The 23,314-nt window shown below is 56.1% G+C and overlaps 1 protein-coding gene and 1 long non-coding RNA gene across 2 annotated transcripts; one reads left to right on the forward strand and one right to left on the reverse strand.

Moving 5' to 3' along the window:
* Positions 1-4,816: 4,816 nt before the first annotated feature.
* LOC140598245 (uncharacterized) lies at positions 4,817-13,448 on the reverse strand. The gene is made up of 2 exons (XR_012000467.1): positions 10,744-13,448; positions 4,817-10,655 (listed from the first exon to the last, which is right to left on the reverse strand). It is a non-coding gene; the product is annotated as an uncharacterized lncRNA (long non-coding RNA).
* Positions 13,449-17,257: 3,809 nt separating this feature from the next.
* IRX1 (iroquois homeobox 1) lies at positions 17,258-22,726 on the forward strand. Its single transcript, XM_072752678.1, has 4 exons — positions 17,258-17,562; positions 20,515-21,559; positions 21,894-21,966; positions 22,285-22,726. Exons 1-4 carry the CDS (start codon positions 17,290-17,292, stop codon positions 22,340-22,342), a joined length of 1,449 nt encoding a protein of 482 aa, XP_072608779.1. The 5' UTR covers positions 17,258-17,289; the 3' UTR covers positions 22,343-22,726.
* Positions 22,727-23,314: the final 588 nt, after the last annotated feature.

Below are 23,314 nucleotides of genomic sequence, written 5' to 3' on the forward strand. Positions count from 1 at the left end.
TGGTGAGCTTCTGGGTCCAGCCACCTTCACCAGCTGGTTCGGCTGGGGGGGCTCCCTCACTTCCCTTCCTAACTCCCCCGTTTCTCTGTTCCATCCCACACCCTCCTGGTCTCCCTAAAGGAGGAGCTGCAGTCAGATGGTGGTATAGAGTCATGAGACAAGCACACGGACCATGCCATGCACCGTAACTACATTTTCTAAAGTCAACTGCATGGATGTAATATCATTTTGCCTCCGAACCTGCCTTTCCAAGGTGTGGCCATGGGTTAATAAGGCCATTAATTCTCCGTCTGGCCCCCACCTGCTGGCCACTCAGCAGATGTAGACAGACATGCAACAGAGGACACCTGGCCTGAAAACAAAGCTAGAATTCTCGTTGGATGGCTTTTGTGAATTTACCATCAAAATACACCCCTTACCAACAGATACCTAGGTCAGTATGTGAGAGAAAAGCACACTGGCTCATTTGAGAATAAACAGAGGGCAGGAGGAATTGTAACAACTCTGAAAAATTGAAACAAGAAAATAATGGGGTAGACGTTCAATGCAAATTTTGCCATTTATATTTTAGACAACGACTCCTGCAAACACCTGGGAGGAATTTCAAAGTTGGTATTCGACTTTAAGATACAGTGCCCGCTTTTGAAATGAATAACAATAAAAAAGGTAGCTTTTCTAAAACAGTGTGCTGGTAACTGACACACTCTGAAAAGTGTGTGTCACTTTTACTTATGTGGTCTTTCTGTCCCCAGGGACCCACCAAGCATCCACCGTGTGGCAGACACAGTGCTGGCTGCAGGGATGGGGACACCGGGCATCTAGATCTGCCTGCCACCCTCCTCTGCTCTCAGGGTCCCGGTGCCGTCCCTGCTCTGGGTGCAATAAGCATAGCACCTTAGGGTGGGCACTGGCCACCAGGCGGCTGGCCCTGTATTGGACAAAGTCCCTCCTCCTCCAGGGGGCCAGTCCATTCAGGGCCTGCCCACTTTGTGTGTTGGATCCTCTGCACCTCAGTGCTCACCCATCACCCCAGTGGGGCTGGCCCAGGAGACCAAAGCCACAGGGCCTGTGGCTTGCACATAGGAGTCCCCTTCCCCCTGACTAGGAGACTCACCTCCAGTGCTTGGGCAGGCTCCCTGTCGCAATCACGGTGGAGACATGGCCACCATCCTCAACAGAAGCCTTAGCAGACAGATGTGCAAGTGCATCTACCCTGGAGCAACCTTCGCCCAGGATGCAAAGACGTAGAGCCAAGCCTGCTCCTGCAGCACCATGCAGACTCGTAACTAATTAGAAAGCATTGAAATGCCCTGTAATTGAGTGATAATTAAATAAAATATAGCACATTCATGCTCTGGGATTCTAAGCGAGAGTTTTAAAAACACAATGAGGGTCCCTGTGCGTTGCCATGAAAACAGAGGCAAAGTAGTGTTAGGGAAAATTTGAGTTTCAGACGATCTGGCCAGGAGGGCCAGGAGGGCTGTCACTTGTGCAAACATATGCAAAGCTACGCATGCTCACGTATGTATGTGTGCATACATATCTTTGTGTGAGTGTGCACAGTTACCTGTGTTAGTGCATGGAAATGGAAGAGGAAAACGAACCACATGAATGGGATCAGAATTACCTCTGGGAATGAAATAGGGATTCAACAGACGGACATATAAGACAGTCTTGACAAGGGATATTTTAATTTTATTTGATACTTTTAATGGCAAAACTATAGGTGCTACTTCTACCATTAAGAATTAAAAATCCATTAAGATGCGTCATGGTAAGAAAGTGCGGTGTGTCTTCCAGGCAAAAAGGAAAGGCATAGCTCTGCATGGTGTGTGTTGGAAGCTTCCGGAAGGATAGGGCGGCTGGAGAATCATAGCTTCCTGACGGGGTGAGGCTGGGTCAGAGAGGGGGTGGGAGCCACACAAACTGCTTGGCAGCCTTCATACCTTGCACAGCATGTGGGCTCCAGGGCCACCTCAGTAACTACCAGCAGAGAGCAACTGGGTCAGTGAGAGATGTAGAATGTCACTTGCAGCAGAACATGAGACATGTCTACATGGAACCAGACTGAAGGCACGAGATCTTTTAGGAAACCTTGACAATAATCCAGTCAGTTGAAGATGCCAAAGGAAAAGAGTACCAATGGGTGGGGTGACCATGTAATCTATCGTCCACCTTGGATTCTGTAGAAATCTGGTAGCCAGAGAGGCACTGAGAGTGTCCCGGCACACTGGAGTGTACAGAACCCTCCCACGTGGGGCATTGGGCATGAGAGGAGGAGAGGCAGCAGAGGGACAGCTGCAAAGTCATGTGTTGCCAACACCTCCACAAGGGCAGGGCCACATCTACCTTTCCTGTTCCCCATCTACCAGAGCACCCTGGAGCTGGCCCATGGACAGGAGCATCACGCGTGTTCAAGAAATGATTGATGGTGCAAATGGATGTTGAACAAGACAGGAGTGAAGATGGACAACCGAAGGAAGCCGAGGCCAGCTGGCTGGTGCCTGGTGGCCCCGCACCCTTCCCTGGATGACAGAGGCACGAAGAGAAGCCCGGTGCATCCGCAGGCCATCTGGTGGAGAACAGTCACATGTCGATGAGTATTTGGGTTGTAAGTCATGGCTGAGATTGGATTAGATAGATTTGGGGGTACACAGGAAAAAGCCTGGGTGTGAAGGAGCTTTTCCAGGGAGGATGCCTACACTGGGGTGAGCCCATGAGAGCAAGGAGGGTAGCAGGTGGGTAGAGACGACAGAGACGGAGCAAACGGAGACACAGAAGGCCTTTGGGGGGGGGGGTGCAGCATTGGTGAAGGTGGGTGTTGAGGTCAGGCATTTAGATCTGGCGTTCACACAGCGCAGTGAAGTGTGTTGGGTTTGAAGGGTCAAACTGGGTGTGGATCTTGGACTTTTTTTTATGGCATATGTTTTTTCAACCAACTAAATCCCAGTCACCCCTGTGCTGACTTCAAATTCGTAAATTGGACCAAGCCCCATACCTAATGAATCAAAAGATTTCTAGGCAAGGTCCATACATTTTAAGATACTTTCCAAGGGATTCCAAAGTTTTAGAGTTCTAGGATAATCTATGGGCTTTCCAACTGGATTTTGAAGACAAGGAATGAAAAATGGATTTGGGAATTAAGAGTCGATTCTGGGCTTGGACCTCGGGTTGAAAGGTAGAGGCGAGGGGAGGAGGAAGGGATGAACCCAGACCAAGGCCAAATCCAATATTTCATGGAGTGTACTCTCTCTCCTAAGGAAACAGCAGATGGCATCCACACAGACTTTTCTGCGAGATGAGGGGAATAGGCCACAGCTGCTCAACCCTCTCCAGCTTGAGCTGGAACATTCCAACCACACATCTAACAGATGAAGTGCTAAGGAGATGGACCTCTTCACTCTGCAGTCAAGAGGGAACCCAGGATCTGGGCAGGGGAGAAAATGGTTGCACGCCTGCTGGCCGAACAACTCCATGCATCCCGGAATAAAAGTATGCAGGACACAAGTGATACTGGTCAGAGCCAGTGGGTGTGGGCAGCCATGAGAAGGGGGGAATTAGAAACATCCTCCTGCCCAGGAGAATGGTGGTGGTGGAGGGGGAAGAGGAGGAAACATGCTCAGAGGTGGCCAGATTGACTTTGGGATTGGCGGGGTGGGGGGGGGTTGGGGGGGTGGGGGGGTGAGGACAGGAAATCCAAGTTTCTCCTGACAAAGGCTTTAGGAAACTTTCACAGATTTGCATTTCAGGTGGGAGGCAGTAAGGCTGGGAGAAGTGGTTTCTCTTCTGATGGTTGGTTGGATGATCAAGGAGCACAGCTAATTCCGGGTACAGGGAGGAAGTAATAGAAAGCCAACCACAATCGAATTCTTGCAATAAATACAGGTGATGGCCAGGCAATATTCCAGCAGAACGCGGGGTGAGTGGTGATAGCGGAGGCCTTCACCTGTGTGGGTGACATTGCTCCCCAGGCCCGGGCAAGGAGATTGACACCAGCACGCTGCTCTACAAAACCACATCTCTTCTGAGGAGATTAAGCCTTCCTGAGGGAACCAGCATTCATGCCAGCGTTTTCAGGGAGTTTCTTTCTTTCTTTTTTTTTTTTTTCACATTTATTAACATTATTTACATTTATTTGTTCTTAGATTACCCACAAAACTGCACTAGTCATCAAAGTACTAAAATTTCTCTCTGAAACAAAAACAAATGAACAAACAAAATAGAAACAAACTCAAATACATAGAACTGTGGTAGAAAGACAAACACCATGTTTCTTTTATGACCGGCTTTCACAACGATTCAATGAAGTAGGCAGGAGCTGCCCAGAACCCCCGACCTCATAAGCCCCTATAGCCCAGCAGCTGAGGGAGCTGGGGCTGACGCACGTCCCCTCCCTTCCTCTGAGCACAGAAACCAAGTTAATGGGTGGAAGCATGATAGGGTTCACTCCTAAGCCAAGATGCCAAAGGGTGTGGATGGCACATACCAGCCGCCTTCGAGTTTGCTGTGTGCTAGATGCTGACCAGTGACGTGGTTTGTGCATAGCATGCATTACGGAGTCAGAAAGGACCGGCCACACAGAAGCATCATTTTTCCCCCTGCAATAGCCAACCATCCTTCGTCAGTTGTCAGTCAGGAATTCCTGACCTGATGCAGGATTGTTTTCCCGCTTTATAACCACTGTATGCGTCTTCCCTCAAGATGATACTGTAGGCTCAACCTTTTGTGGTAGGCCTGCATGCATCCAATGCCGAAGGAAGGCTTGTAAGTATATTTTCATCCATATTAATAATAATAATAATAATAATAATAATAATAATGTCAATTAGCTTTATTGGAAAGCATTCTTTCCCTCTACGTTTCTGTCATTCTAGGTTTCTGTTTAATTTAACATTTAATACAACATAAAGAATCAAGCAAATACTCATTCTGTCATAAGAGATAATGATTATATATTCCAGACGTAGAGAGAAAACCCATTGAATCAGAGCAGAGAAAGATGTGCTCATAGGCCACGTTTCACAATCGGAGGTTTATGCATCATCAAATCACCTGAAGGGGATAGAATCAGGACCCAGACAGTCACTTACTTCTATGGTTCTTCAGGTTCATGGTTAGATGCAAACCCTTTGTTCAAACAAAATCTTATCTATAAGTACAAGATGTCGAATGAGGGAAGCAGAGCTTTCTGCTCAGTGGACAAGGGGACAGGGCCCCGAGTCCCCCCAGAGCCTCCTCTTACCTGTCCCAGGTGCTCCGGAGCAGACTCCCCAGGAACAGCAGGGTGGCTGGAGGCTGGCCTCTTCCTGGAGTGCATACAGCAGGGCTCTGGTGGTGCCCCGAGGGCTGAAGAGGCTGGGGCACAGGCCAGAGGCCACAGTGCCCTCTCATTCCCTCCCACCAGGACCTCAGCAGGCACGCAGTCACCTCCACCTCCACGACGCAGTCCTGCAGCTCTGATCCAAATCCCTTCCTTGATCTGATCTGTCCTGTCCCTCCTCAGGCATCTGTGGTGTCCCCACCCCACTGCAATGCACTCTGATCCGGCCTTGGGTCCTCCCGTACCCCTGAGGACCACCTCCCTGGCGGGCATGCCGCTTCTCATACTCCTGACCTGTCCAGATCCAAGGCACCCTTCACAGCGTGGTTCAAATGACAGGCCCCTGGGCCCTTTCCTCAGTTGGTCCCTAAAGTCCAGGCCCCACGCATCAGTCCAGGCCCAGTACGTGGGCAGGAACTACACGGCTTTCTGAACAGAAACGTCAGGATAAAGCATCTAATTAAGCATCATTACAGGTTGAACTGTGTCCCCAAGATTCACACACTGTGGTCCTAACCCAGGTGCCCCAGGATGTGACCCGAGGTGGAAACAGCTCTGTCGCAGATAAAACGATGAAGGTGAATCACACTGGAGTAGCTGGCCCTCGAGCCAATATAACTGTGCCCTGTGTGGAGAAAGGGAAATGTGGACACAGATACGCTCCCAGGGAGAAGGTCGGGTGAGGAGGAAGCAGAGTCTGGAGTCATCAGTCCCAAGCCAAGGATAGGCAGAGATTGCCGGAAAGTTCTGGAAGGTAGGAGAGAGGCAGCTTCTTCCTCCACCTCCACAGGAAAGCCAGGGACCCCTCCTTCTTGGGCTTTTAGCCCCAGAATGGGTGACAATAAGTGTCCGTTAAGCCAGCTGGTCCGGGGCTTCACTAGAGTGGCCATCGCAGGTGAGGACAGTGCAGGGAGTGGCCAGCCAGCTGCTGAGAGGCACTAAGGGAGCAGGAAGGCTGCTCGGAGGCAGAGGCAGACTCGGGTCAGACAGGGGGTGGAGGCAGGACGGAGCAGGGGGAGGCAGAGGGGCTGCTGCGGGCTCTGGCTGTGCAGGGAGCAGGGTGGCCTGGCTCTGGGAGTGCCTGTGAGCCCCCACCCGGACACAGTGCTGCTGCCTGGGTGCAGCGGGCCCCTGGACCAGCCGGGGTCACAACGAGGGATGGGAGGGATGGCAGGTCGCTGCCCCCTGGTGCCTCACAGCCACCGCCACCCCTGCACCGCCCTTTGCAGGGTCTAATGGAGAGTCAGCAGCTCTGCAGGGCCCAGCATCACACCGTGGAAGTACAAGGGGGGCTCGAAGCTGGCATGTCCCTCGTCCCTCGTCGCACGTCCTTCTGCCTTGGGTAATAATTAGGTGTTCGGGTATGTTTCACCTAATTTACCTTAGGCACTTATTTTAGATATTTAGACAAGTGTGATTTGTCTTTGCTTCACTCACCATGCAAAGAACTGTTCAGTTTTTAAAGTGGTCCTCCACAACTGTTTGTTAAGGGAATGAGTTATTTAAAAAGAGGGAAGGAAGGGATGGAAAGAGGGAGGGAGGGGGAGTGGGAGGGAGGGGGGAAGGAGGAGAGGGAAGGACAGGGGAGAAGGAGGGAGGGGCTTTAGGAGCTCCCCCAGCTGATGGTGATCCTGGCCCTGGCCCCTGGAGCACCCTCAGGCAGCCCCGGGGCAGCAGTGGCTCCCACAGGACTTGGGAGGGGAAGGGGAGAGGAGGGAGGAGAGGAGGGAGGAGGAGGGAGGGGGAGAGAGGGTGGGAGAGGAGGGAGGGGAGGGAGGGGGAGAGAGGGTGGGAGAGGAGGGAGGGGAGGGGGAGGGGGAGAGAGGGTGGGAGAGGAGGGAGGGGAGGGAGAGGAGGGAAGGGAGGGAGGGGAGGGAGGGGGAGGGAGGGGAGGGAGGAGGGAGGGGAAGGAGAAGGGAGAAAGGAGAGGCTTCAGGAGCTCCCCGAGCTGATGCTGGTCTTGACCCCTAGCCCCTGGAGCACCCTCAGGCGGCCCAGGGAGCAGGGCAGCAGTGGCTCTCATAGGACTTGGGAGGGGAGGAGGGAGGGAGCCCCATCACGTCCACAGGTCCATCGGCCTGGGGCCCAGCATGCAGACTGTTGAGCCGGGTGCCAAGGTTCTAATTCTGGATTTATTACACACTTGCTAAGTGACCTTAGACAAACCACTTAACTCAACCCCAGAGATAATGTCACCCGGTCCTCAGCTTGTAAAATGATCAGTGATGCTCTCACACCACCTCTGCTGTAGCGATAATGCATTCGCTGGCAGCGAGGCCCAGCTGCTGAGGAAACATGGGGTCAGACTCAGAGTTTCCATCCTCCTGGCAGTCCTTCCTTGGTGACATCCTCACACACATACGCCCCAGCACCACCCCCCCCACCCCCCCCCCCGCCCCATGGGACCCAGGTGAACCGGCATCACAGGCCCACTGTCACACATCTCCTCTTCTCTGAAGCCTGGGAATAGGTCTTCACTGAAACCTTTGAAATCTTCCTGCCCAAAATGCTGTCGAGAGGATGCTGGTGCCTTTACTGGCAAAGAACAGGGACCCCTCCAGGGACGAGGCCATCCTCCCAGGGCTTGCTGACGGCCTAGGAGACAAGGGGGCTCAGAATACAATTTGTGTCCTCAAAAGTGTTTCCTTCAAATCTGAGGCTCTCTCTCGATTATGAACCATGCAAATGTGAATAGTTGAAAGAACTATATCAGGGTGACCAGATCTAACCCTCGATAACAACCAGCTAAAAAGTATTACTGGAGGGAACATGGTGCCCCATGATATGCTTCATATTTGTGTTTTGATTTTAACAAAGGTATCTTCATTTTCTTTAACCCCGAAGAGGGCAAAGTCTCAGAGCTTCTTGACTTTTGAACCAAAGCTGAAGGATAGGTTACAGGGTCAGAAACGAATGTAGCTTCAGCTGATGAATCCTTGTGCTGCTCGGGTGGGGAAAAGGGCTGGGAGCCATGGATTGTGCTGTGGGTTGCACTGTGTCCCCTCCACCCCCAAATGCATATGTTGAAGACCTTACCCTCAATACATTAAAATATGAGTGTATTTGGACACTGGGCCTTTAAAGACGTGATTAAGTTAAAACGAAGCCAGTAGGGCGGCCTCAAATCTAATCTGCCTGGCATCCCTGTAAGGAGGAAGTTTGGACCAGGAGAGACAGCGGGAGTGTGGGCAGAGGAAAGGCCTCGGGAGGACACAGGCAGAAGGCGGCCATCTGCATACCTCAGAGAGAGGCCTCTGGAGAACCCAGCCCTGCTGACACCTCGACCTTGGACTCTCCGCCTCCAGAACTGAGAGAACATAAATCTGCCTTGTTGAAACCACCCGGTCCATGGTGTTCTGTGACTATAGCTGAGCAGCTCGAGACAGATGGGCAAGGTTCTGAAGACTTCAGTTTGGTTCTGCCCTTGGCTGCCTCCAAGGAGGACCCATCTTTGGTCAAAGGGGTGTTAAAGCTTCCTTCCTTCAAAGAATGTTTAGGAAGAGGAGCCTCCACCCCATACATACTCCAAGCCCCATTCAGAATGTAGGTTTCCTCTCTCCCAGGAGCTTTGGGTCAATGCACTGATGGTCCCATATTAAAATGTAAATATTGTCCGCACAAGAGATTAAGTTCACCTACCTAGCACCCTCAGTCAATGACCACCCTATGGTTAGCCTGGAAGGCACTCCGCTTACTCCCAGGAGCTGGGACCACAGGCCATATGGGTTTCCACTAGATGGTGGAGGGGGCCACGTGGCGTGAGTGACATGGAGGATGTGTCTTGGCAGCTTTCACAGGCATGAAGTCAATCAGGAAGGGCTCTGGAACGCAGGACGAGGGGAGGGCACCTATAGGAAGTCAGAGGTTGGAGATAAGATGCCTCCTGAGCTTGGTCCTAAGTGTGTCATGTCCTTTGGGGCAAAAGATCCTCTGGAAGTGTGCCTGGGAGAAGAGCCCCCATGCCCTCCCCATCTTCCTCATGCACATACAAACATTCCCACACACTCAGAGAGGGTACAAACTTGGGGAGTCAGAAGGCCTGAGGCCACTCTAGCTAGTCTTCCTTGCACAGGGACGGAGGGATGGAGCTGGTGCAATGCCAGCCAAGAACCCCAAAATTTGGAGCAGCTCCTGAGACAGTCTTGGTGACAGTGATGAGGAAGGAGAGGTGTGAGCAAGAGCAGAGCAAGGACCATCAGTCTAGGGATGCTGCAAGTTTCCCCCCTAAGGCCCATTTCATATCCTGGATTTTGCTTTTCTACAAGAATGGTCCTAGAAAATGCTGGTAGACCCCAAGAATCTTCCAACCTCAGAGAAGCTTTCCCCTGGACTCCCAACGTGTCCTCTGTTGGGCACTTTGGTGGCCCTTGAGGTCCCTTAAAGTGAGCAGAATTCGGCCTCCCAATCAATGACTTCTGCTGCACATGTTTTGTGGAACCCTGATGCATAACACTTGCTGCTAGGGATGTTGTGTGGGTGGATATTTGTCAACTGATATTTCTAAAAGGTCTCTCTGGTAGGTAGGTTTAATCTTTTCTAATAGATGTGATTGAGGGCTGATAGGAAGTCATGGGAGGTAGAGTCCTATCTGGTCTAAATTTCAAACAGTTCTCCAAGAGTCACACATAAATATGCCATTTAGTGTTTTCACCTTTTTCCATCCCACACATATCATTCCCTTTGAGGGTTTTACTAGCAAATCGTCTTTGGATTTGCTCAGATCTGAGAAATGTATTCTCATTCCTGAGTTATTATCTCATGTCCTTTCTGGTTGTTACTGTCAGTTGTTATTTGGAAGAATATGTGAAGTAAATTGATAAATAGTTTAAAATATGTATTCATGTAGATCCTGTTCTTTAGAAGAAACTGTAGCCACAATAGCATGTTATTAAGTTTATATGATAACTTAACCACTGCTGGTGGTTAGAGCACCCCCTGCAAAATGCACAACTACGATAAACCTCAGGGATTCTGAACAGAAACAAAAAAGCTAATAATTCTTATCAAAGTGTCATACTTCTCTTATAAGCTCATTCCTACTTAGTTGGACACTATATTAGTAATATTTAATATGTATGTGACAATAGTGTGCAAACCTGCTATTTAACTTATTTGATCAATGAAATATTAATGAAAATGACAGTGGAATTCATTCTAGTGGATTTAAGGTGTTCCTACTTCCTATCTTCTCTTCCCTGAGAGGGTGAAACACTTCCTGCCACCTCCCTCACCCCATACGTGCATTTTTCTGCTGAAATTCCACCACGCAGGGATAGAAGGCTCTGTCCATCACGCAGGATAGAGGAGGAACCACAGCATGTGCCTCTGCAGTAACCTAACCATAGAAAACACAGAAATCCTGTTAGACTTCCAGCAGGTCATCCCCCCTCCCCTGGCCCTGGTTATGAACTTTGCGACAATACCTAGACACAAGTCACCTTCCGGAGCCTCCCAGGAAGGATGGCAGGGCTTGGGGCTATTTGCTCTTGCTTTTGGAAAACAAGAGGAAATTAAATTCTTCCACAGTTTAGGAGGGGAGGGTTAAGGTCAAAGTCTGGGCCTTGGTAGCTTCCAATCCTGTGAAGACTGATAAACCCAGAAAGTCTTCCCGCTGCTCCTGTGGATGCCTCAGGGACCCAGGGGAGCAGGGCAGGATTTTTCCTGAAGGATGTGCCATTTCATTGCAAATACTAATCATAAGATGAATCCTCTAATAGACAGCTGTCATCTTGCACTAGAAAAAAGGAAACTGCCTACCGAAAGCAGAATGCAAGAAGTTTAAAAATAGACTTACACGACAAAAGTTAGAGGGTGCTAATTTCCAAAGGGACTTCTGCGCACACTCTCTCTGCACCCTTAACTATCACAGATTTTGTCTGAGTAGTACATTAACAGTTAACAGTCACATACTCAAGGAGTTAAAATATAAACCTTAACACATGACTGCTTTTAAGCTGTAATGTCCTTATAACAGAAGTTCTTATCAGAGGTCTGCACTGTACTTGGCAAACAAGACGTTCTACCTTTTAAACAAATAATTCATTAAGTAATTAAATTCAAGTGAGATTACTCTAATTAAATACACACTGCCGTTGAATCATAATTTCTATGTGGTCTAGTTAAAGATGAACAATCTCTTATTCCTGACAAAAAAGAAAGCTTTAAAAGAATTCCTCGGTGGCTGGAGGGATAGATTTACAGGCACTCCACAGAGGTCATTTCAAGAAGGAAGAGACAGCCAACACAACGGTGGCTGGGGGGGGGGGGGGGGGTGCGGAAATCGGGCCTGGAGATTCCAGAAATTCGGGCTGTGCGCACCGGGTTGGGTTACAGGACTCTGCGGAAGCCGGCAGGAAGCCCCAGCGATCTTCTCCTCGCGGGGGCTGGGTTTGGTGCGCGCCCCACCAGGCGCCCAGGCGCGGGCAGCGCGCACAGGCCCCGAGCAGCGGGTCGCGCCCCCAGGGGCCGGCGCCGCCGCAAGGGGCACAGGGCGTGGGCACAAGGAAAAGGGACTCTGTCCCCCACGCCGAGCTCTGCCCAGCTCCCTCTAATGGCATCGGGAGCCGCAGCCACGAAGGCGCTGGCGGGGGCGCCGAAGTCCCGGCGGCTTTGATCTGCGCCTCTGGGCTGCCGAGGGCTGACAGTGGCTGCGTGCGGCCGCGTTCAGGTGTCAGACACGCGTTTCCCGGTGTTCCGAAGCAGGCAGCTACACCTGTACTGCGAGAATTTACATCGCCTTGCTCCGGGATGGCATTGATTTGGGACGGGTGAAATACAAACACAAACTAATTAAAAACTGCATAATGGGGCCCTACAGGAACACGGTAGAAAAACAAATAAATACGAGTGCAGCTGGCGCGGCGATTGTACCTCTGCCCCCGAGCAACCGTCTGGTGACATCAAATTATAAACCCTGAAAACCCTCACACCGTAGCCGTTGATCACATTGGAAGCATAATGGAAATGATTTGGTTAATTAAGGGGAGGTTTATAAAATATTTACGTGTGTGCGCACGCATGTAATTCACCTCGTCCTGCACTTGGAACGACGAGGCGCGGCACCCGGGCCTGGGACCGCGGCGGCGGGGAACCCGGCGGGTCGGGCCTCCGCGCACCCCCGCGGCTGCTCTCCCGCCGCCCCGGTCCCGGGAGGCGCCCCCGGTCCCGGCATCCAGGCACTGGCCTGAGCAGCCCGCCATCCCTCATTCCTCGCTTCTGAGCGTCTTCCTCCCGGACTTCCCTGGGGTCCTTGGAGACGGAGGCCGGACTGCACTCGGGTCCCGCCGCGGGGCGGGCGGGCCGCGCTCTCAGGGGGCGCACGGGGTGCTGCTGCAGGTCCCCAGCGCCGGCCGGGCGCCCGGGCCGGCAGTCACCGCGGCATCCCGGCTGCGCTCCGGGCCTGGGCCTGGCGCCCCAGGGCACCCGGTTACAGCCCGCGCTCCCGCGCGCTCCTCCGCCGCCGGGGACTGGCTGACACTCGCCTTGCTGTCGCCGAGCAGGGTGGCTTCCTGGGTCCTGCTGGAGAATGGTGCAAAGTCTAATGAGTATTTAACAAGACTCATAAATCAGGAGGCGCGCGACCAGGCGGAGGGCAGGGCCGGGGTCGGGGGCGCGGGCCAGGTCAGGCCACCAAGCCCCGCCGCCAAGCCGCTGCCCTGCGTGGCGGCGGGGCCCTCGGCACGGGAAGGACTGGCCATCTTGAAAGGCGGAGGCAGAGGCCGAGGCGCCGCCCGCTGCATCCCTGAGACCGGCTCCCCCGCCACCTCTTTAGGTCTTTTGGCGCCAGAGGCAGGTCCCCAGAATGGCTCCGGGGTGTTTCTCCTGAGCCCCTTCCTCTTCTTCAGGGACCTGGGTCCCCGGGGCTTCACAATCAGTGCAGAATTATTTGAAAAGAAATAAAATTGTAAATGGGGATGCTGTTTGTTTAATCTTATCCTTGTGTGGACTGAAAGGGGGGGGGGTGTGTGTGGGGACGCCTGGATGGCTTAGTGCTTAAGCCTCTGCTTTTTGCTCAGGGCGTGATCTTGGAGTCCCCATCTACTCCCATATCAGGCTCCCTGCAGGGAGTCTGCTTCTCCCTCTGCCTGTGTGTCTCTGCCTCTGTCTCTCATGAATAAATAAAATCTTAAAAAAAAAAAAAAAGAAAAGAAAAGAAAAGAAAAAAGAAAAGAAAAGAAAAGAAAGGGGGGTGGTGAGTAGACTGACCACTACTGTGGACTGTGGAGAACATGCACAGGATCTTTTTGAAGCTGGGGTAACAATCTCCTCCTATTTAGAAAAGTTACCCCCTACCACCACCACCACCTAATGACAACCAGCAACTAAACTTTCCATCAAGCCTTGAAAACTGTTTTAAAGTTAAGTTGGTCCAAAATTGTATTTTCACCAACCCACCCTCTTCCTCTGCCAACTCACACCAAGGTCTCAGGGTCTTTCTCTCCTCCCCACCAGAGTCCCCTTCCTCTGGAACCCCCTGCACTCGGGCACTCTGCACACCCTCGGGTACACCTGAACGCCCAGCTCCCAGAGCTGAGGGTCTAGGCTTTTCACATACAAGGCTCTGGTCACCTGCCAGAGGTGACGCTGCCCATCTCTGCTGGGTCCGGCCCATGACCTGGTCCAACTGCTGAGGGCCACAGAGTGGGCAACCTTGGTGCTCCCTCTCCAACCTGAGCCAAGACCCAACCAGTCAGAGCTCCGATTTGGCCACACAGCGACCTCTAGGTCTGGCTTTGTACCACTGGCTCCACTGTCCTGCCTCTGGCTCAATGTTGGTGGTAGGCCTGCCACAAGGAAGGGGGAGGCTCTGGTCCCCGGGGAGGCCTCCAGACCAGTAACACGGCCTGCTTGAACCACCCCTTGCCAGGTAGGGACAGTGGCTGATGGTCTGGGGAGGGGGTTTCTCCCTGCTGGTGGGTGGAGGATCCAGAGTAGCATGGCCCAGGGCCTCTGGAACCCCACAACTTGTCCCCAGCCAGTGCCACTGAGCCCAAAGAGGACCCTGCCTGGCCCTACTATTTGCAACTGCCTCTCTGCCATCAGAGGGATGACGAGGACCCCAGAAAGGCTGAACAAGTGAACTGGGCCATCTTCTCTGGGGAAAGTTCTGGATTCTCTGGGGAAAGTTCTTGAACATAAGCAAATGTTCAAGTGAGGCCCAAGGTCCAGGCTCAGCCTCACTAGCTATTTGATGCTAACACGGCTTGGAGGGCTGGCAGGATGACACCCTCCATGGGGACATTGAGCCAGGATGTTCTAGATCCTTTTCTTTTCCTCTTCCTCTCCAATGGGATGGTTTGGAAGCAGTTTTCTTCTTCTGTCAGGTTGCTTCTTAGTTTTCTGAATGCCAGTTTTTGGGTGAAGCTCGAGGAAGAGGAAGGGAGGAGGTGAGCCAGGGGTCACACCCAGGCTCTGCAGGATTCTAGCCCTGGCCCTGGGCAGAGAATGGCCACAGTCAGCAGGAAGGCATGTTTCTAGGGCTTCCCAGGCAGCCCACAGGCCATTCAGAGATGATTCTCCCACTACCGTGGAATCCTCAGACATTGTTACTGGGAGGGCCCTTCCTACTCATGTTCCTGATGTCTTCTAGAATCATGTTTTCATAACCCAAATGGAGGTGATACAGGCAAGACACAGCAGGTGACTGGGGGGGGGTGTGGGGGTGGTCAGGACAAAATCTGCTGCCCACCTCCACCCCCACCCCCGCCAGGCTCTGAGAGCTACAGGACCACTGAAGTGCGTGTGATGCTGTGGGCTGGGGGTAGGGAGTGAGAAGGAGGATCAGTCAGTGCGGCTGAATCCTGACACTGACAAATTTCTCTGGGCTTACATTCACCTGCTCTGCAGGTCACGGAAGAAGGCTTATCTCACCTGTATTTACCTGTCACCCTGAAATGTGACACTGAAGTTTGCTAAACAGGACAGTGGTTTGTTTTGGATATAGGAGGGAGGGGTTGGGAAGGCCAGGAGGTGGTGGGTCTGGAGCAGGAGGAAGCTGCCATTTAGTGACTTCTGAGATTGGGAGTGGTTAGTGCTCACTGCCCACATCCCAGAATCTGCCTCCAAGCAGGAAAGGTGCCCAGGCAGCTGCAGAGGATTTCTAGAGTGAGCAAGGGCTAGTTACCGGAGGTGGGGGAGTGGTCGGGGAAGGGGCGAAGGGACAGCAGGAACAAGAAGAAAGTCTGACTGAGGGGAGAAATTAAAGCCTGATTATGGAGCTGGTAATTAGTAATTAGTATTATGGGCGTTATTGTTGCTAATTATAGGCAGTGGCTCTCTGTGTGTCCTCAGGCCCCGAAATGGGGAAATGGGAGCCTTCCTGATGGTTGAAGAGTCACTCCACCTGCATGATCCAGGCAATTGGAGGGGAGGAGGGGGGCTATGGGATGGAGGCCAGGTCGCTGGGTCCAGAGTGCCAGCGGATGGCCTAGGTCGTCAGCAGCACAGCACACCGAGGACATGGCCCTGAGGCCAGCCAGCCTCAACCCCGCCAACGGAGGTGGCCCAAACCAAGGCTGACACCGCACTGCGCGGGTGACATTCCTGCGGGTCCAGTGGTCCCTCCCTCCAGGGCAGGGAGTGGGGCCGGCGCTGGCTGCTGCTAGGAGCTGGCAGGAGAAGCGATCCCGACCCGGGGTGGGTATCCTGGGCACACTCCCTACGTGGTCCGCGGGACCAAGCCGCCCGGGGCACGGGGACGCGGCCTGCCCGACAGATGTGCCGTGCACCGGGAGGCGAGGAGGACCTGCCCCGGGCGTCCGAGCCCCAGCGCGTACCTGGAGCCTGCCCCGAGCGCCGGGTTCACGGCAGTGTCCTCTCGCTCTTCCGGCCGAGGACGGACGAGAGGGAGGAAGGGAGGGAGAGAGACAGAGAGGGACGGAGGAGCGGACGCCCTGTCCCCGGGCTGGTGGCGCCGCCGCCGCGGGCCGCAGACCGCCACGCAAGTTGCCTCTTGCACGTGCACACCTAGTGGACAAGAGGGCCCGGAGCCGCTCTCGGCTGCTCCATCGCCGGGGCGGGGGCCGAACGTCTCCCTCCGTCCGCGGTGGTGATTTCCCAGCAAAGCCGGTGCCCACCCCCGCCTCCAAGACCCTGTCGCGGCGGCTTCCCGGCTGCCTGCCCCGGCTCAAAGTTTTCCCAAGTGCAGAGGCCCGCGGAGCGCGGCCGCCTCCCGCGTCTGCACGGCCGGGTGACCCGCCAAGACCTGGGGGCCCCGCGGACGCCGCGCCCGCCGAGGGGCCCCGGGGTGCGCTCCTGCCCCGGAGGTCGGGGCGCGGAGGCAGCGCCAGCTCGGAGGCGAGGCCGCTCCCCGCCGGCCGTCGGCGCCCCAGCGGCGGCCCCGCTGCCCGAGCGGCGCTGGAGCCGGCGCCGAGGGGTTTCCCTGGAAGAGCGGACGCACCTCGGCTGGGACGCGCACGCCCGGCTCCGACAGCTGCGACAGGCGCCGGCGGGGCCCGGCCGGGAAGCGGCCCGCGGCCGGCGGCCCCGCGCCCGCCGCCCCGCAGCTCGCGCGCCCACGGCGGACGGAGGGGGCCCGAGCGGCGCGGAGCACCACGTGCTCGCCGGGCGGGGCGGGAGCGGCCGGCTGGGGCGGGCGCGAGGCAGGCGGGGGAGGGGCGCGCGGGGAGCGGGGGCGGGGCCAGCGCTCTAGGGGATGCCAATCAAAGCATCAACTTCAAATTGTGTCTGAAAGCCCCGCCGCCGAGCGGAGGGCGGCCGCCGCAGTCGGCGCGGGATCGCGGAGCCGGGCGCAGCCGGGAGCCGGGCGCCAGCGAGCCCCGGGCCGAGCAGCAGCCACCGGCCCCGCCGCCGGGCCGGCCCGAGCGCGCCCGCCCGGCCGCCCGCCCGCCGCCCGCCGCCCGCGCCCCCGCCCCCGCCCCCCGCGCCGCCCGACCCCCGCCCCCGCCCCCGCCCCCGCCCCTTTAATACTTGCCCGCCGCCGCCGCCGCCGCCGCCGCCGATCCGCGGACATGTCCTTCCCGCAGCTGGGCTACCCGCAGTACCTGAGCGCCGCGGGGCCGGGCGCCTACGGCGGCGAGCGCCCGGGGGTGCTGGCCGCCGCCGCCGCCGCCGCCGCCGCCTCGTCGGGCCGGCCGGGGGCGGCGGAGCTGGGCGCGGGCGCGGGCGCGGCCGCCGTCACCTCGGTGCTGGGCATGTACGCGGCCGCCGGCCCCTACGCGGGCGCGCCCAACTACAGCGCCTTCCTGCCCTACGCCGCCGACCTCAGCCTCTTCTCGCAGATGGTGAGTGCGCCGGGCCCGCCCGCGCCCGCGCCCGCGCCCCCGCCCCCGCCCCCGCCTCGGCCGCTCCCCGCCGGCGCGGGTGGGCTGGCGGCGCGGGGGCCGGGCGGCGCGGGAGGCCTGGGCCGCGGGGCGCGCGGCGGCGGGGCGCGGGGAGGCGGGCGGGCGACGGCCGCGGCGGCTCGGGCCGGGGAGGCGGGAGGCCTGGGCCGCGACCGGGCTCGGCGGGAGGCGGGAGGCGGGAGGCCGGAGGCGCAGGCCCGGGGCGCGCGCCGCGCGGGCGGGAGGTGGGGGCCCCGGGCGCTCGCGCCCCTCGGCTCGGCGGGCGGGGTTCCGGCCGCGCGGCGGGTTCGGCGGGACGCCCCGGGCGGGCCTGCGGACCCGGCTCGCGCGACCTCCCGGGCTGGGGGCCGGGCGGGGGGCGCTCGGTGCTCTCCCGCGTCGGCGGGCTCCTGTGGTCGTGTCCGACTCGGCCGGAGGGACGCCTGGAAAGCCTCGGAGGCTCGATCGAAATAACCCAACAATGGGGAGATGAGACGGGGCCGGACGGGGTCTCGCCTTGGAGGGTGTGCAGGTTTGAGACTTAGCGGGGGGGGGGAGAGTGGAAATGATTTTGGCGTCTGAAACGGTGTTTGCTTTGACTTTCGTTAAGTTGCCAAAGTTTTCATTTCTTTTGCACCGAATGAAAAGCACTTTTCTTTCCGCGTTACATAATGGAGGATTAAAGAAAACAGAGTCCCTGGGCTTAAAATAAATGCTGTCCTCTTAGTCTCCCGTCCCAGTGGGTGTCAGATGGGGGGAGGGAGCTGCAAATTTCCTTCTCGGCGGGGCATTCGCCGTTCTGTCGGTCCGAGGATCCATTTTCCCCGGCCTGGCTGCAAGGTCGCGCTTAGACTTCGGGCTCCTGGGGACCTGCGCGCGGGCGCGGGGGGCCGGGCCGGGCCGGGGCCGGGGAGGCCGCCCCCTCTGGCGCTGCTGCTGCCCTCGGGCTAAGGGCAGTTTGCACCCCCCCCCCCACGTGTCCCGGCTCCCCGCAGAAGAGGAGCCAGGAGATAAATGCCGGCCCACTGTACACGAGCAAAGCGGCTGGTGGGGTTTTCTGTAACTTTTCTTGTAGTTTTGAAAAGAAAGGCTATTTCTCTGAAAGCGGCCCCAGCTGCCTTTCAGACCGCTCGCTATCGAAAAAGATCAGCTCCCATTTTGTTCTGGCGGCTGGGGATGCCAGGGAAGCGATGAGAGATTTACAAGGTATCCTTTCAAAAAGAATTCCCAGCAGAGAAGAGGCCGAAATGTCCTCCTTACAGTTACAACCAAAATAATTAGAAAAGTGCCAAGTACGTTTTGCAAAGATTGGGCAGAAACGAAATCTGGCCAGGGCAACCTTTCCTCTGTGTTTTCCACCACCAGACTCATTAGTCAAAGAAATGTTCTGCTCTTCACAACTTTCTCAGGCTGGGAACCCCCTCTGCTAACATAGCAACTGGGCCGTATTTACGTGGAGAATTATCATTTTTTAAACAGAAATTTTGAGTACGGATGTGTGCCATTTGGGACCCTCCCCCCCCCCATGGTGTTTCTGCAACAGAAAGGGAGCTGTGTGGTGTGAATCTGCTCCCATTGTAGTGCGATGGGGAAGGGAAATGCTTGATTTTTAGTATCTTATTTTATTTTATTTTATTTTTAGTAAAGGGGAAACCTTGTAGAAATGCCCCCCTCCTCCCCAAGGTGTATGTATCTGCTACTGGTCTCCCTCCAGTTCTCGGAAAGTAAGCTTCAATCCAAACTCTTCATTCTAGGCCTGGGTTTCCAAGCCGTTATGATTGGAAGTCAAAAGATAAAATTGAGAGTGAATGTCGGTCTGGGCAATTTATGGTAATAATGAGGCCTAATGAGGTTGTTAGAAAGATAAAATGTTATTTACCAAAAAACCTGATGGGATAATTTGACTTGCTGTGTTTTACTACGGATGATAAAAAGAATATTGATCGCAAATAAATCACGGCCTCTAAATGCCTGCAAACAGTTTGTGCTTGCTCTTGCCACATCACAGTCAAACTTAGGAGATAAAGTGAGAACAGGCCTAGGAGAGCAGTCCCCTTCCCGCAGCCAGCGGCTTGCTCCGGGCCCTCGCGTTAATATTTTACCGGTGAATCCCTGCTTTTGTATTTAAAAAAAAAAAAAAAACAAATGGTGTTTTTCTTATTGTTATTGATGATGGCCCGGATTAAAATTTTAAATTACCTGTCACCATCGTCGACCTTTAAGTGTGGGGAGCCATTATATGCAGATTAATTTGGGAGCTAAAAGGAGTGTGCTTTCATTTAAATTGCTGGTGGATTTGGACCTAAAGAAAATGCCGAGGTGGTTTATTTTGCTTGACCCCCTCGGGGTCGGAGGGAGGGGGTGGTTAGGCTTTAGGTTCTTTACATTTGGAGAAACTGTTTTCTCAGTGCAGTTAAAAGGTTTTCCCTTCTAGTTAGTGTGAGATAAACTTGGAAATTAACGGCTCTTAAAGTTGTTGTGGGGGGTGGGGGTGGAGGGAATTGAGGGCCGCCTGGAGAAATTCTATGGGGCCTTGGCCCCCGTTGTGGTCTTCTGGATCTGCAAGGTTCTGGAACTTCTTTTGAGTGACCAAAAAAAAAAAAAAAAAAAAAAAGAGAAAAAAAGGAAAAAACACCCCAAAAAACAAAAACACAAAACCAAAACCAAAACAAAACAAAAACCCCTTAAAGATGGTTGGAAGCTCAGTTTCTAGAGGCGGCTCAGGATTCTGACCCCTTACTTCCTCCCTGGGTGGTGCACTGGGGGCCTTCCTGTTCTCCAGCGGACAAGAGCGGCTGCCCCCCCATTCCCAGTTTTGGGGACTCATCGCGCTCTCTCTCTCTCTTTTTCTCCCTCTCTTCCCTGCACCCCGGCTCTCCCTCTCTTCCCCCCTTGGTGGCTCTGTGGTTGCAGGGCTCACAGTATGAACTCAAAGACAACCCGGGGGTACACCCTGCCACCTTCGCAGCGCACACGGCGCCGGCCTACTACCCCTACGGCCAGTTCCAGTACGGGGATCCCGGGCGGCCCAAGAACGCCACGCGCGAGAGCACCAGCACGCTCAAGGCCTGGCTCAACGAGCACCGCAAGAACCCCTACCCCACCAAGGGCGAGAAGATCATGCTGGCCATCATCACCAAGATGACCCTCACGCAGGTGTCCACCTGGTTCGCCAACGCCCGCCGGCGCCTCAAGAAGGAGAACAAAGTGACGTGGGGCGCGCGCAGCAAGGACCAGGAGGACGGAGCCCTCTTCGGAAGCGATACTGAGGGCGACCCGGAGAAGGCCGAGGACGATGAGGAGATCGACCTGGAGAGCATTGACATCGACAAGATCGACGAGCACGACGGCGACCAGAGCAACGAAGACGACGAGGACAAGGCGGAGGCGCCGCGCGGGCCCCCGGCACCCACGGCCCTTGCTCGGGACCAGGGCTCGCCGCTGGCAGCCGCCGACGCCCTCAAGTCCCAGGACTCGCCCCTGGGCCTGGTCAAGGAGGGCCCGGAGCCCGGCAGCACGCGCCTGCTGAGCCCGGGCGCCGCCGCGGGTGGCCTGCAGGGCGCGCCGCACAGCAAGCCCAAGATCTGGTCCTTGGCCGAGACGGCCACGAGCCCCGACGGCGCGCCCAAGGCCTCGCCGCCGCCTCCCGCCGGCCACCCGGGCGCGCACGGGCCCCCCGCGGGCACGCCGCTGCAACATCCCGCCTTCCTGCCCAGCCACGGACTGTACACCTGCCACATCGGCAAGTTCTCCAACTGGACCAACGGCGCGTTCCTCGCGCAGGGCTCCCTGCTCAACATGCGCTCTTTCCTGGGCGTGGGCGCGCCCCACGCCGCGCCCCACGGCCCGCACCTGCCTGCGCCGCCGCCACCGCCGCAGCCGCAGCCGCCCGTCCCCGTGGCCACGGGGGTGCTCCACGGCGACAAGGCCTCTGCTCGCAGCAGCCCCGCGCTCCCAGGTAGGGCGCCCCGGGCGTCCGCCCCGCCCCGAGCCGGGAATCCGGAACCCACGCAGAGCGTGGGGGTGGTGGGCGAGCACCGGCGGGGAGACGGAGGCAGAGGCAGCCAGAGCCCGGGGTGGGCAGTGATCTCCGCCGGGATTAGGGGACGGAGGCCCGTCGGGAGAGCCGAGTTCCGTGGGCAGGCCTGCCCGGGAGACCCTGGCCCAGCTGGGGGAGGGCGGGAGGGAGTGGGTGGGGAGGAGGCTGGAGCTCCTCGGCAGCAGCCTCTCCCCCACCCGCCCCGAGGCGCACACCTGTCTCCTAACGCTCTGCTTCTCCCCCTCCCTCGCAGAGAGAGACCTCGTCCCCAGGCCGGACTCGCCGGCACAGCAGTTAAAATCGCCCTTCCAGCCCGTGCGCGACAAGTGAGTGCTGTTGCTCGAACCCTCCGGGGGGCCGGGGGGCCGGGGTGGCGGGGTGCCCGGGGCTCGGGGCTCGGAGCGCGAGCAGCGCCAGCGCCGGGCGGGCGGGCAGGGTCCTACGGCCGCTGCCCGGGGGGTGCCGTCCGCCGGCCCGGCGCGGGGGCCCTCGGACTCCGCGGGTTTCTCCCGACCCGGGAGCGGCGCGGGGCTGGCGACCACGCCCCCAGGAGCCCGGCTGGCGGAACCGGTGACTCCGGGTGCCAGCGTCCCTCCGAGACTGACGGTGCTTGTGCCTCTTGTCTCGCTGTGTTTCCCCTGCAGCTCGCTGGCCCCGCAGGAGGGGACGCCGCGGATCCTAGCAGCCCTCCCGTCGGCCTGATTCAGGGTCTTCTTTTACTTTTGCGGGGGGAGGGGGGAGGAATTCGGGAGGGAGGGGATGAGGGAGGAATTAGGACAAATATTTCAGGACTGGTGTAAAGGACAAATACGGCCACGACGTCAACGACTCCCATCCATCGCTTTCTGCAGAAAGGGGCTCGTCCCGGCCGGGGTCCAGGCAGCCCGGCCTCTGCCCACACCTCTGGTGGCTGTCACCTCGCTCCGCTCCGGTTGATTATCGGCTCGGTAAATGCCCCATGTGCTTGTGTCTTTTTTTTTTTTTCCTTCCTTCTTTCTGTATATAGAGTGATTTCAGATTGTAAATAGCGCGTCAGCGAACTTGTCTAAATCATATATTTTTGTCTAATAAACTAAATGAAATGATGCCCACTGCTCCTGCTGCTGTGTGTGGCTGGGTGTCTGCAGGAATGTCTCGGATCCTGGGATGCTGGCAGGGCCCAAGTGCCCCTGGCTGGGGACGAGAGGCTCCTTGGGGAGTTTCCACCCCAGGCTGGTGTTTCTCACAGTCTTTTGGTTGTTGTTGGATTTGTTAATGTTGTCACTAGCGCAGTTTCTTGTTGGCAGTTTAATTCCTCTCGACCTTTAAGAGGTTTATCTGGGGGCACGCCTTTCTCGGGACATAAATGAGTTCGATTTTTAGTAGTTTATAAAACCGATTTCTTCAAGTGGCACAATGGGGGGAAAAATGAAAAGAATTTCCAACTATGTCCCCAAAGGAGAACTTCAGATTTGAAATCAATTTATAACTCGTTGTCTCAACAGTGCATCCTGGCGTCGGGTCGTTTGGTGGGTAGAGTGAGGACATAATGGAGTATGAAATTTTGGCTTTTGAATGTATTTTTTAGTTACTTGGTTAAATCAAACGTGGAGAGAGATTGGAAGGCTCTTTTAAGCTGTCCTGATGGCCGGGCGGAGATGCAGCGCCTGGGTTCCCTGGGCTTGTGAGCCAGGG

The sequence above is a fragment of the Vulpes vulpes genome, chromosome 3, assembly GCF_048418805.1.
Source record: "Vulpes vulpes isolate BD-2025 chromosome 3, VulVul3, whole genome shotgun sequence".
Taxonomy (NCBI): domain Eukaryota; kingdom Metazoa; phylum Chordata; class Mammalia; order Carnivora; family Canidae; genus Vulpes; species Vulpes vulpes.

What these genes read in the sequence shown, in the direction of transcription:
- IRX1 (XM_072752678.1), top strand. Translation starts at nt 17,290, where the DNA reads ATGTCCTTCCCGCAGCTGGGCTACCCGCAGTACCTGAGCGCCGCGGGG. An exon ending in TCAGCCTCTTCTCGCAGATG is followed by an intron (nt 17,563 to 20,514) that starts GTGAGTGCGCCG and finishes CTGTGGTTGCAG; the next exon opens with GGCTCACAGTATGAACTCAA. An exon ending in CAGCAGCCCCGCGCTCCCAG is followed by an intron (nt 21,560 to 21,893) that starts GTAGGGCGCCCC and finishes CCTCCCTCGCAG; the next exon opens with AGAGAGACCTCGTCCCCAGG.